The 10900-nt window shown below is 43.5% G+C and overlaps 1 protein-coding gene across 1 annotated transcript; it reads left to right on the top strand.

Moving 5' to 3' along the window:
* Positions 1–4338: 4338 nt before the first annotated feature.
* Positions 4339–10822, top strand: LOC124706548 (autophagy-related protein 18h-like). The gene is made up of 9 exons (XM_047238214.1): positions 4339–4489; positions 5227–5688; positions 5800–6234; positions 6356–6601; positions 6685–7509; positions 7585–7748; positions 9388–9512; positions 9589–10182; positions 10277–10822. The coding sequence occupies exons 2-9, from the start codon at positions 5389–5391 to the stop codon at positions 10279–10281; spliced, it is 2694 nt and encodes an 897-aa protein (XP_047094170.1). The 5' UTR covers positions 4339–4489; positions 5227–5388; the 3' UTR covers positions 10282–10822.
* Positions 10823–10900: the final 78 nt, after the last annotated feature.

Raw genomic sequence — 10900 nt, 5'->3', positions numbered from 1 at the left:
TTGTCTTCTCCTCTTGTTCTATCATGTTTAGATCTTGTGAGCTGCCTAACATGATCAAGATCGTCTATTTGTAATGCTACATGTTGTGTTTGTTGGGATCCGATGAATATGTAATACTATGTCAAGTTGATTATTGATCTATCATATATGTGTTGTTTATGATCTTACATGCTCTCCGTTGCTAGTAGAGGCTCTGGCCAAGTTGATACTTGTGACTCCAAGAGGGAGTATTTATGCTCGATAGTGGGTTCATGCCTCCATTGAATGCGGGACGATGGACGAAAGTTCTAAGGTTATGGATGTGCTGTTGCCACTAGGATAAAACATCAATGCTTTGTCTAAGGATATTTGTGTTGATTACATTACGCACAGTACTTAATGCAATTGTCTATTGTTTGCAACTTAATTCTGGAAGGGGTGCGGATGCTAACCCGAAGGTGGACTTTTTAGGCATAGATGCATGATGGATAACGGTCTATGTTATTTTCGTAATGCCTTAAGTAAATCTCATATTAGTCATCATGATATGTATGTGCATTGTTATGTCCTCTCTATTTGTCAATTGCCCAACTGTAATTTGTTCACCCAACATGCTATTTCTTATTGGAGAGACACCACTAGTGAACTGTGGACCCCGGTCCATTCTTTTACATCTGAAATACAATCTATCGCAATCATCTGTTCTCTCATCTGTTCTTTGCAAACAAACATCATTCTCCACACCATACGTTTAATCCTTTGTTTACGGCAAGCTCGGTGAGATTGACAACCTCACTCGTTAAGTTGGGGCAAAGTATTTTGATTGTGTTGTGCAGGTTCCACGTTGGTGCCGGAATCCCTGGTGTTGCGCCGCACTACACTCCTCCACCAACAACCTTCACGTGGCCTTCATCTCCTACTGGTTCGATAACCTTGGTTTCTTATTTAGGGAAAACTTGCTGCTGTACGCATCACACCTTCCTCTTGGGGTTCCCAACGGACGTGTGCTTCACGCGTTATCGGTCCGCCCCTACCATTAAAACAGGCTCATGCGCACGTTTGCAAAGACCCCTGGTCTGGGCCGGACATTTGGGGCCGGATGAAATTACCATCCGGTCTCGTTTGCGAAGATCCCTGGTCCGGGGCCGGACTATTGGGTCCGCCCCTAAAACATGCAGAACAACGAAACTGAAACGATCATAACTTGAGCATCCAGACTCCGATTTTGATGATCTTGGGCTCGTTTCGAAGCTAGAAACAAGATCTACAAGATAACGTAGGTAACCATCATATTACAACAAGGGAAGACAAAAACAAATGAGGGAATGTTTGACATGTCTAAGAAGGCATATCGATAAAACCCTCAAACTCGAAAATGCAACAAGTGATACATACGGATTCCGTTTTCGATGAGTTAGAGCTTTTCATGAGAATGAATGAAAGCTATAAAAAATCACATGGATAAGAACCAAGAACAACCAAGAAAGATGATGCAAATCATGCAAGGGTTTGAGCTCTCTCATAACGATACGACCAAGTGACTCATTCGAGAGCCCACTTGATAGAACAGTCAACTATCCTACACTCGCTCTCCCAACTACAACAAGAGACCGGTAAGAGAGAAATCCTATCAAGAAGAAACCTTGACCTTGCGCACCCCCCTCGATCTTGACAATACCGATCTTGACCGCTTCAAGATGGAACGTCATTCTTGATTGTACTTGCTACATGAAGTCTCGCGGATTACTCCTCCATAAGTCATCACGGGAGAGCTTCTTCTTTGGCATATCTTCATGTATCCATGTCCGCCATATGGATGGAAAGCTCCGTCTTCTTTCCTCTTCAACAACGAAATCTCTGTATTCATTCTTAATATTGTTGATGTCTTGAAGATGCACATGATATCTCACTCCGTCTTCTTCTTCAAGACATACTTGTCACTTGATCTTCTTCATCTTCTTCTTCTTGCAACCTTGAAACCAACTTATGATACAAGCATTGCCTATGCACAAAACCTATAAGATAAATTCAATGCAACCATTTTTTTTGAAAACAATACGGTAGGGGAAGCCCCTACATTGATTTTGTTTTTAAATAATAAGAACCCAAATTCGTGTCCCTGGGGACTTGAACCTGGATGGCTGGGTTGTACATCCACTTCCCCAACCAAGTGAGCTAGGCTCACTTCTTCTCAATGCAACCATTAGTTCATAGGGATTATCATCAATTACCAAAACCACACATGGGGGCTCCATGTTCTTTCAACTAGATAGCGAGGCACATCGGCAAAAGCAGAGCCATACCCTAGGCAAGCAGGGCCATGTGTGACGATAACACGCTGCTGAAGTTGTTATTGTAGAAGGTCTTGTAGTCATATTAGACGAAGCTGGCTCGGGGCATGTGGTATCCTACCTATGGCACTAGAGAGGGACACAGGTTGGAGCCCACAACATGCGCGAACGCCTAGGTGACGATGTTGCATTATCAAGGGGAGGAGACTATGTGGTCATGTATGATGGTACACAATTTTTTTTGTCAACCTCATTAACAAATCATGACATCATCCTCTTTTTTGATTTTCAGTTCTTGGGAGATGATCGCGTGAAATGCACATGTAGCTCAAAACTCAACGGTCGTACTGTGTCATCCCCTAGGGCCGATCCAAGTATAACTAGGCACATCGAAGCAACAAATCTGAATCCACCAAGCTTGTCAAACAACATACATGCTCAGTAGTGCCCAAAATGACACCATGGCCTGGTGTAGGGGTGTAAACATACATGCAAATTTTCGCGACGAAATCGGCTCCGAATCCCTTCTAAGGTATCCATATCCGATTTTAAAGAATCCGGCGGATAATGATATCCGATTTTGAAGAGACGCTCCAGACATGGTATAGCAATGCATATATGAATTATCCAAAATTTAGTTACTCCTAGGATAATCCCAAGGTTTAAAACCGGATAATCCGATTTTTTGAGTTAAAAACCAAGGCCGAGTCACCTAATTCAATTCATTTGACGAGCATATTTAGCTCTAATTTTTTTTATCAATGCTTGAGTTTTAGCGTAAGTCGTGTCTCTTTTTTCTTAACTACACAAGAATGAAAGTTTAATCCTCTCAAGAATTGCAAAAACAATAACTATCTACCACTGAGAGCATAGATCCGTCTATTTTTGTTTCCGATTTGAATCCACTCTATTTACGGTTCAAATCCGCAGTCCGGTATATCCGCAATTGAATTCGAAATGGTCTATATCTACTTCGATCTAAATCCGAGAAAAATATATGATGGGTGTATCCTCGTTCCAAGGCTACAGTAACCACAACCTAGATCCACCGTGCGCCAGAGTATATCCGGCAATGAATGAATGAGGATACTCCTAGATTCGCACGTCTACTGGTGCCCCGAGAAACGGCACGGATGGATAAACCCCCCGCGGTATCCTCGGTCGCAGCCTTGGAACACAAGCCTGGGAGCCCGCTCCGCCCACCCGGCCGGGATCGACGGATGTCAACATGATGTGCAACGCCAACGTGCGCGCAAGATATAGATAGATGCAAAGCCTTTCCCGTTCGTGTCGTTCACCTTCACACCACGCCTTGCCTCGCCACGACCAAAAAAATACGTTCTTTTTTCTCCACACGAGGAAGGCAGAGGAATAGCGTCCAGAGCACACAGCAGAAGAGTACAGAGCGGTCGGTCGCGTGCGCGTAGGCAGCACCCAGAGCTTGCTGCAGCGGCGGGTGAAGTTTTTTCCGGGCTACCCAGCCAGAGAGAGGAACAAGATATCCCTTCTCATATTCCCCTTGCGTGCAAGCACCCCTCGGCCTCTCTCGCCACGCGCACCCGGCTGGGGAACCGTCGCAGACTCGCGGTTGCGTGGTGGGTCCTTGGGGGCAGCGAGCGGCGCCGGGGACGGGTAGCGGGGGAGGCGAGGCGAGGCGGAGGGGATTTCTCTCTCGGGATTTATTTAAGGGAGGGAGAGGGAGATAGGCACACGAAAGCAACAGCCAAGGGAGAGAGAGGAGAGAAAAGGGAGAAGCCAGCCACACCAGGGAGAAGGAAGGAAGGTTGGAAGGCGGAGTGGTTGGGTTCTTGGCCTTGCGTGTCGCGGAATCGGAGCCGGAGATGGTCCAGAGCTGACTGCCCGGATCGCGCTGCCTGGAGGAGCAGGGTGGGGGGGATCGGCTGGAGTAGGGACACTGCGGATGGTATTGGGCTTCGCCGGCGCCGGAGGCGGCGATCGCGGATGGGCGGCGGCGGGTGCTAGTACCAGCGGCGTCGGAGTCGGAGGGGTTGGTGCCGGTGGTGGTTTCCGGGGACGAGGAAGGGATGAAGCGGGGGAAGGGGGGAAGGAATGGGCTGCTGCCCAGCTCGCTGCGGATCATATCGTCATGCCTCAAGACGGTCTCCTCCAACGCCGGCTCCGTCGCCTCCACGGTGCGCTCCGCCGGGGCCTCCGTCGCCGCCTCCATCGCCACCCAGGCCGAGGACGAGAAGGACCAGGTCTCGCTCTCCACCACCGCAACCACCTCCCCAAAATCTCCATCTTTTTTTTTTCTCCATAGCTGCTCGAGTTGCTAGTTTCAGTTCTGCTCAAATTATACCTGCAATTGTGGACTTAATTTTGTGCCAATTTTTGGTCGGACGCAATGTCTCGTCAGTAACCTGACGTGGTAGTAGATCTTATCTTCGTCTAGATTCAAAATTCAATTATTCAAGTCGGAGGGTCAGTTGACCATCAATGAAGCTAGCTAAAAGTTTAAAGATGGAATTTTTAAACCAAAGATTCAATTATTCAAAGATTTGGAATTGTTTAAATCTACTACTAGTTGATTGTTTCTAATCTGACAATGGATGAAATTCTAGTTAACTAGATGGCGGACAGCTTTGTGAATTCAAATTTCCTGCCTTTGCCACTATTATGCTACTGTCACATTGCCCGCTGCTTGATTTCACACCTAATTGCAATTATCCCTTTCTGTTTCTTTTTCTTATTTATTATTGGTATCAAATGCATTGCTACAATTAAGCTTTCATTATAATGGCATGTTTCTTTTTCTGTAATGTGCTCAATGGGGGTATCTTGTTTTTGCTGTCCTTAGTATTTGGTTAGTACTTGATGGTTGGTTCAATCTTATTTATCATCGGTCAACTACTCTTAATTTGTCGACTTACCTTGTTACTTGTATCCCTGCAAATTTGCTCACGGAGTGCAGTCCTGACGTTCCATATGTAAACAGGTTCTGTGGGCCGGCTTTGATAAGTTAGAGCTCCACCCCTCATCTTTCAAGCATGTTCTGCTCGTTGGTTACTCCAATGGGTTTCAAGTGCTTGATGTTGAGGATGCCGCTAACGTTTGCGAACTGGTATCAAAACGTGACGGCCCGGTCACCTTTTTACAAATGCAACCCACACCACTTTACTCTGAAGAAACTGAAGGATTCAGGGCATCACATCCTATGCTTCTGGTCGTTGCTGGGGATGAGACAAACGGCATGGGTATGGTTCAAGGCGGTCGCTTAAGTGCGCTGATCAGGGATACAAACAGTGAACCTCAGAACGGAAACTGCATTTCTACCCCAACAGTTGTCCGCTTCTACTCTTTGAAGTCCCACACCTATGTGCATGTTCTTAGGTTCCGATCTGCTGTGTATATAGTTCGTTGCAGCCCCCGGATTGTCGCCGTAGCACTCGCAGCACAAGTAAGTTCTCCTTGGTGCTATATTATTTCATAGTATAAATGGCATCAGCAAAGATGCACATACTTGCTGAATGATTCTGCTATGTTCTTACATTTTTCTACTACTCGCCAGATCTACTGCTTTGATGCTGTAACCCTTGAGAACAAGTTCAGCGTCTTGTCATACCCTTTGCAAGGGTCACCTGGGGCAAACATTGGCTATGGTCCAATGTCTGTTGGCCCAAGGTGGTTGGCTTATGCTCCCAATGGCCCTGTACTATCAAGCACAGGTCGTCTAAGCCCACAGAACCTTACGCCTTCTCCAGGAGTGAGCCCGTCTACTTCTCCTAGCAATGGAACCTTAGTTGCTAGATATGCAATGGAGTCCAGCAAGCAAATAGCTGCTGGTATAATTAATCTTGGTGATATGGGATACAAAACACTGTCAAAGTACTGCCAAGAACTGCTGCCTGATGGTTCTAATTCCCCACTGTCATCAAGTCCAGGAAGAAGATCTGGCAAAATTCCCTCTAGTGTGCATCCACTGGAAGCTGACAATGCAGGAACGGTTAGTTGAGGCTTTGGCTATGCTTTAAAAAAAACTTTGTCAACTTTAGTGCATTAAAGAAACATATATGTTCTTTAATGAGTGTGCTTCATATTAATGGTATCTTATTGTACTTTTGTAGGTAATCATCAAGGATGTCACCTCAAAAGTTGTCATCTCACAGTTTAGGGCTCACACGAGTCCCATATCTGCTCTTTGTTTCGATCCTAGTGGAACCCTTTTGGTCACAGCCTCTGTTCATGGGCACAACATAAATGTTTTCAGGATCATGCCAACCTCCATTGCTAATGGCTCAGGCTCAAAGCGTTATGATTGGACAGCATCTCATGTTCACCTTTACAAACTGCATCGTGGCATGACTGCAGCTGTATGGTTACACAGCAACTATCAAGTTTTGTATTTTTCTTTGTAAATTTGTCATTATTTTCAATACCTTGTATTTTTTTGCAGGTCATACAGGACATATCTTTTAGCCATTTCAGCCAGTGGGTATCTATTGTTTCGGCACGAGGCACGTGCCATATTTTTACACTGTCTCCTTTTGGTGGTGATTCGAGTTTGCAGCCACAGGGTTCTCATAGTGATGGGCCACCTCTTGCCCCATGTCAGTCAAGGCCATGGTGGTCAAAGCCATCATTTCTTATGGATCAACAGCTTCATCCTGTGCCATCAACTGTGACAAACTCTGTAGTCAGTAGGATAAAAAACAGCAGTTCCAGTTGGCTAAACACAGTCAGTAACGTGGCTGCTTCTGCAAGCGGAAAACTATCCGTGCCATCTGGTGCTATCACCGCTGTCTTCTATAATTCCATTTACCAAGGTTCTTTGCCGGCTCCATCAAAGGCTAATGCTTTGGAGCATTTGTTGGTGTATTCACCGTCTGGTCATGTTATTCAACATGAGCTTCTGCCTTCTTCAGGATCTGAAACCTCTGATAGCAGCCCAGCAGTTGGGCCTGGTGCTCATTTACAGCTCCAAGACGATGAGTTGCATGTTACTGCTGAACCAGTTCAATGGTGGGATGTATGCCGTAGGACAAACTGGCCAGAAAGGGACCAGGACATTGCAAATGTTGTATTCCACAACCAACAAAACAGTACGATGACAGCAGATTCTTCTGATTGCGAGGATAGCGATCATTCGGATTTCACTCCGTCAAATGATGGTATGTCAAGGAAAGAGGTTATGAAAGTCAGAGAAAAATCAAGCTGGTATCTCTCAAATGCAGAGGTACAAATAAGCTCATGGAGGATTCCCATATGGGACAAGTCTAAGGTTGGGCTGCAACATCTTGATACCTTTGCTAAATTTTACAGAATGATTATTAAACAATTGTGCATGTATATGTAGATTTTCTTCTACGTGATGGATCATCCTGCTACAGACTCAGGGGAATCGGTTAGCCTTGATGGTGGAGAAATTGAGGTCGAAAAGTTGTCTCTTCACGAGGTTGAACTCAGGAGGAGGGAACTGCTCCCTGTATTTAAGCAATTCCACTATCCTGAGCAAAATAGGTAATGTCAAATCGTGAATGAAACTGATTCTAATTCGAGCCTTCTCTCTTGTTGATAATTCTGTTCTCTCTGTTAGTTCTTGGCTCCTCACGTTTTGATGAGATGATATTTGATAAAATTAAGGATTCAGTTTGATACTAAATGGCATATTACCAAATATTGGCACATATCTGGGCTCTGTTGGTAGTTTGCTGTATTTTGTTTTGTCTCGTCTTTGTTTTGTTTTGTTTTGTTTTATGTCGTATCTTAAGTTCAGAACCACACCTGGGCTCTGTTGGTTGTTGTGCTCTGTTTTGTCTTGTTTTATACTGTTGTTGTACACCAGGCTATATGCCAATATAATGCACTTAATTTTCATTTTTATTCTGCAGTGTGAGTGTAGTTCACTTGTTTATCGCCAATATGTTAATAAGTTAATAAGACTTTTAGGCAATGCCTTATCTATATCCTAATGAACAACATCACACAATTTCTAGGTGAGCTAGCACATATGCTTAGCAAATCATTATCTACAATATATCTGGTGATTTATGATAAGTTTTAAGATATCTGACATTTCAGCATGGAATCAGAGAAGTTTGGAAAGCTCTGTTAAAATGATAATATATGAGTAGGCCAACTGGTTTTTGTAAGCTGCCAAGAATTTATAACTACCAAAGCTGCTATTCTAAGCCTTGCCAAAAGAAATTAGAGAACCTGTTACTGCAGCGCTTCTTTCTTTTCGTGTGTTTCAGTTTACTGTTTGAAAAATTACATGATTTAATTATTAGCTGTGCCTGGTTGTATTGTGTGGCTAACCAGCTTGCCTTTTCACATGTTCTGATTAAAAAATATATATGGTGCAACTCCATTGAGTTACCTTCCGAACTGACAAAGGCTTACATTTTTCTTTTTGATTGAGTTACGGGATGTATCCTGCGTCAGTTTCTAACTCAGTGTAAGACCCCTGGAATTAATGTATTGTATCAAATAGGCCATTTTCCGAGATCTACCCACTGGTTTATCCAAGCTTTTTGTCCCATAAGGGATCCTTTTAGCAACATACACTTACTTTGTTAGAATGTCACTGCTGCATACTCTGTCCTTAATCTATATGCCCCTTTGTTGAAATTGAGACTTAAAGACCATTGCCTTTATTTTAGTCTCCTTTCAGTGTCTCTGGGTGGACTACTTGAGTCCTTGGGTGGTTTTGTTTGGAAGGAAAACAAAATGGGGGAAGTGACGTTGTATTGAAATGCCAACATGAGTGTTTGGACATATTTTATTTCCTTATTTTGCTAGATATTAATTTGTTATAAATAGTAAGTGATAAGAGATGCCAGTGCCATGGTTGCTGCCGTCAGGTGCAAACTTTGTACTGTATATAAAATGTGTCATGCTTGGCAAGCTGTTCTGGACATAGATTCACATGATCATATACTTACCCACCAGGGAAATATTTGTGTATTTACTCATAGTGCTGGAAATAGATACCATGTCAATGGTATAGTTGGGTGTTTTTACTTGATACTAAGCAAATGACGCAGGCTGGACTTAAAGTATTCATAACCATTTTATGCGTCTAACTGAAGTTTCTCATCAGTTCTCTTAATATGATTTGATTTCACATGTGAACTAAAGAATATATTCAAATATGCAGGAATCTTGCAAGAGGACAATTTCAGAATGCGTCATCTGACATTGGAAGCACACATTACAGCTTGGCAAAGGATAATGCTGTATATGGACCCAAACCAGTGCCCCAGATATCTGGATTTTACACTGGTAAACATATGATGTGAAATTTGAAATGGTTATCTCCATCATCATTATTTATTGAAAAAAATGCTTGTTTTTACAGATATGCGAAAAACAGGAAACATGAATGGTTTAGCTGGGCCATTATTTTCTGGACCTATTCCTGCTGTGGATTTGCTTCCAATGGAAAAATTCAATACTACTGAGTCTCCTGAAGTTACAGATTTGACTGCAAATCACAAAGTAGATAATGAGAGCATTAAGGCATCCACCATCATGCCTCGATCTAGAGAGAGTGCGGATTGTGTGCCATCGCACATCAGACCATTGACCAACTATTCCCTCTTGGATCAAACTCTTGATAATGGATCTTCTCCTGCAAGTAACGAGTCATGCACAACTGAATTAACCAATAATTCTTTGGTCAGCAATGGTGCAATAACTGACATCCCAAATGGGGGTCACAAGAGCGTCGGTTCTGGACAGGATGAAACGCCTGGTTCTCACAACTCTGGAGAGTTTACCCAGTATTTCCAAGAGGGCTATTGTAAAATATCAGAACTCGATGACTGCCGTGAGTTAACTGAAGCTGTTACTGATGCTGACAGCAGCAGCAGCCACTGCGAGAGAGAGAAGCCCGAGGAAGATGGGGACAACGATGACATGCTTGGAGGGGTTTTCGCCTTCAGTGAAGAAGGTAACACATTGACAAGTGGTGAAATAAGTTCATTGGGCTTGATTGTTTGCAATTGTACTTTTGTGTTTGCGCTGATCTCTGTTCCTTGTGTCAGGTTGAACTTACTATATTTGGATAGATAATGGAAAACAGTTGCCACAACATTCGGTGTGCAATACTATGTAGAAAATGGTGGAATTCTAGTAGGCTTCCGTGGAATAAAGGTTGTGCTGAGAAGATGAGCTAATGTTTGGTACATATTTGAAGGTAAAGCTTGCGCTCCATTTTTATTTGCCGGAAGAGACTGAGACGAAGATCCCTCCAGGCAATTTACTAATCCACGGATCCATGTCAAGGAAGGGAGTTTGGTGTTTGTCGAGAAGTTGCTATTGCCTGCCGCAACACTGCGCCCGCCCTTTTCTGTTGCTTTGTACATACTGTAAGACCCATTTGTTTCGCGAGATACTTTCTGGGACATTTGGATGGTCTGAAACCCTGGCGAGCCATATTTGTTGACTGCTTCCTGCCAGGGCCTCTGAATGTTCATGTTTATTTGTACAGACTTTCTGTTTTATTAAGAAAGGAATTCTAGCAACGGTTAATGTGACATTACTGTATAAACATTCAGTAAAAGATTTGAATTTATGAAGGCATTATGGTTCTCATCTTGCTTATGTATGCACAGCGCTTGCATTTGCAGTAGATGACTATGCAGTGATGAACGTTCATAAGAACACTT

Source organism: Lolium rigidum, chromosome 4, assembly GCF_022539505.1.
Source record: "Lolium rigidum isolate FL_2022 chromosome 4, APGP_CSIRO_Lrig_0.1, whole genome shotgun sequence".
Lineage (NCBI taxonomy): Eukaryota > Viridiplantae > Streptophyta > Magnoliopsida > Poales > Poaceae > Lolium > Lolium rigidum.
This window is presented reverse-complemented; position numbering and strand designations above follow the sequence as displayed.

Coding starts and splice junctions, on each gene's coding strand:
- LOC124706548 (XM_047238214.1), top strand. CDS start 5,389: ATGCAACCCACACCACTTTACTCTGAAGAAACTGAAGGATTCAGGGCA. Junction 5,689..5,799: donor CCGTAGCACTCGCAGCACAA/GTAAGTTCTCCT, acceptor ACTACTCGCCAG/ATCTACTGCTTTGATGCTGT. Junction 7,749..9,387: donor CACTATCCTGAGCAAAATAG/GTAATGTCAAAT, acceptor TCAAATATGCAG/GAATCTTGCAAGAGGACAAT.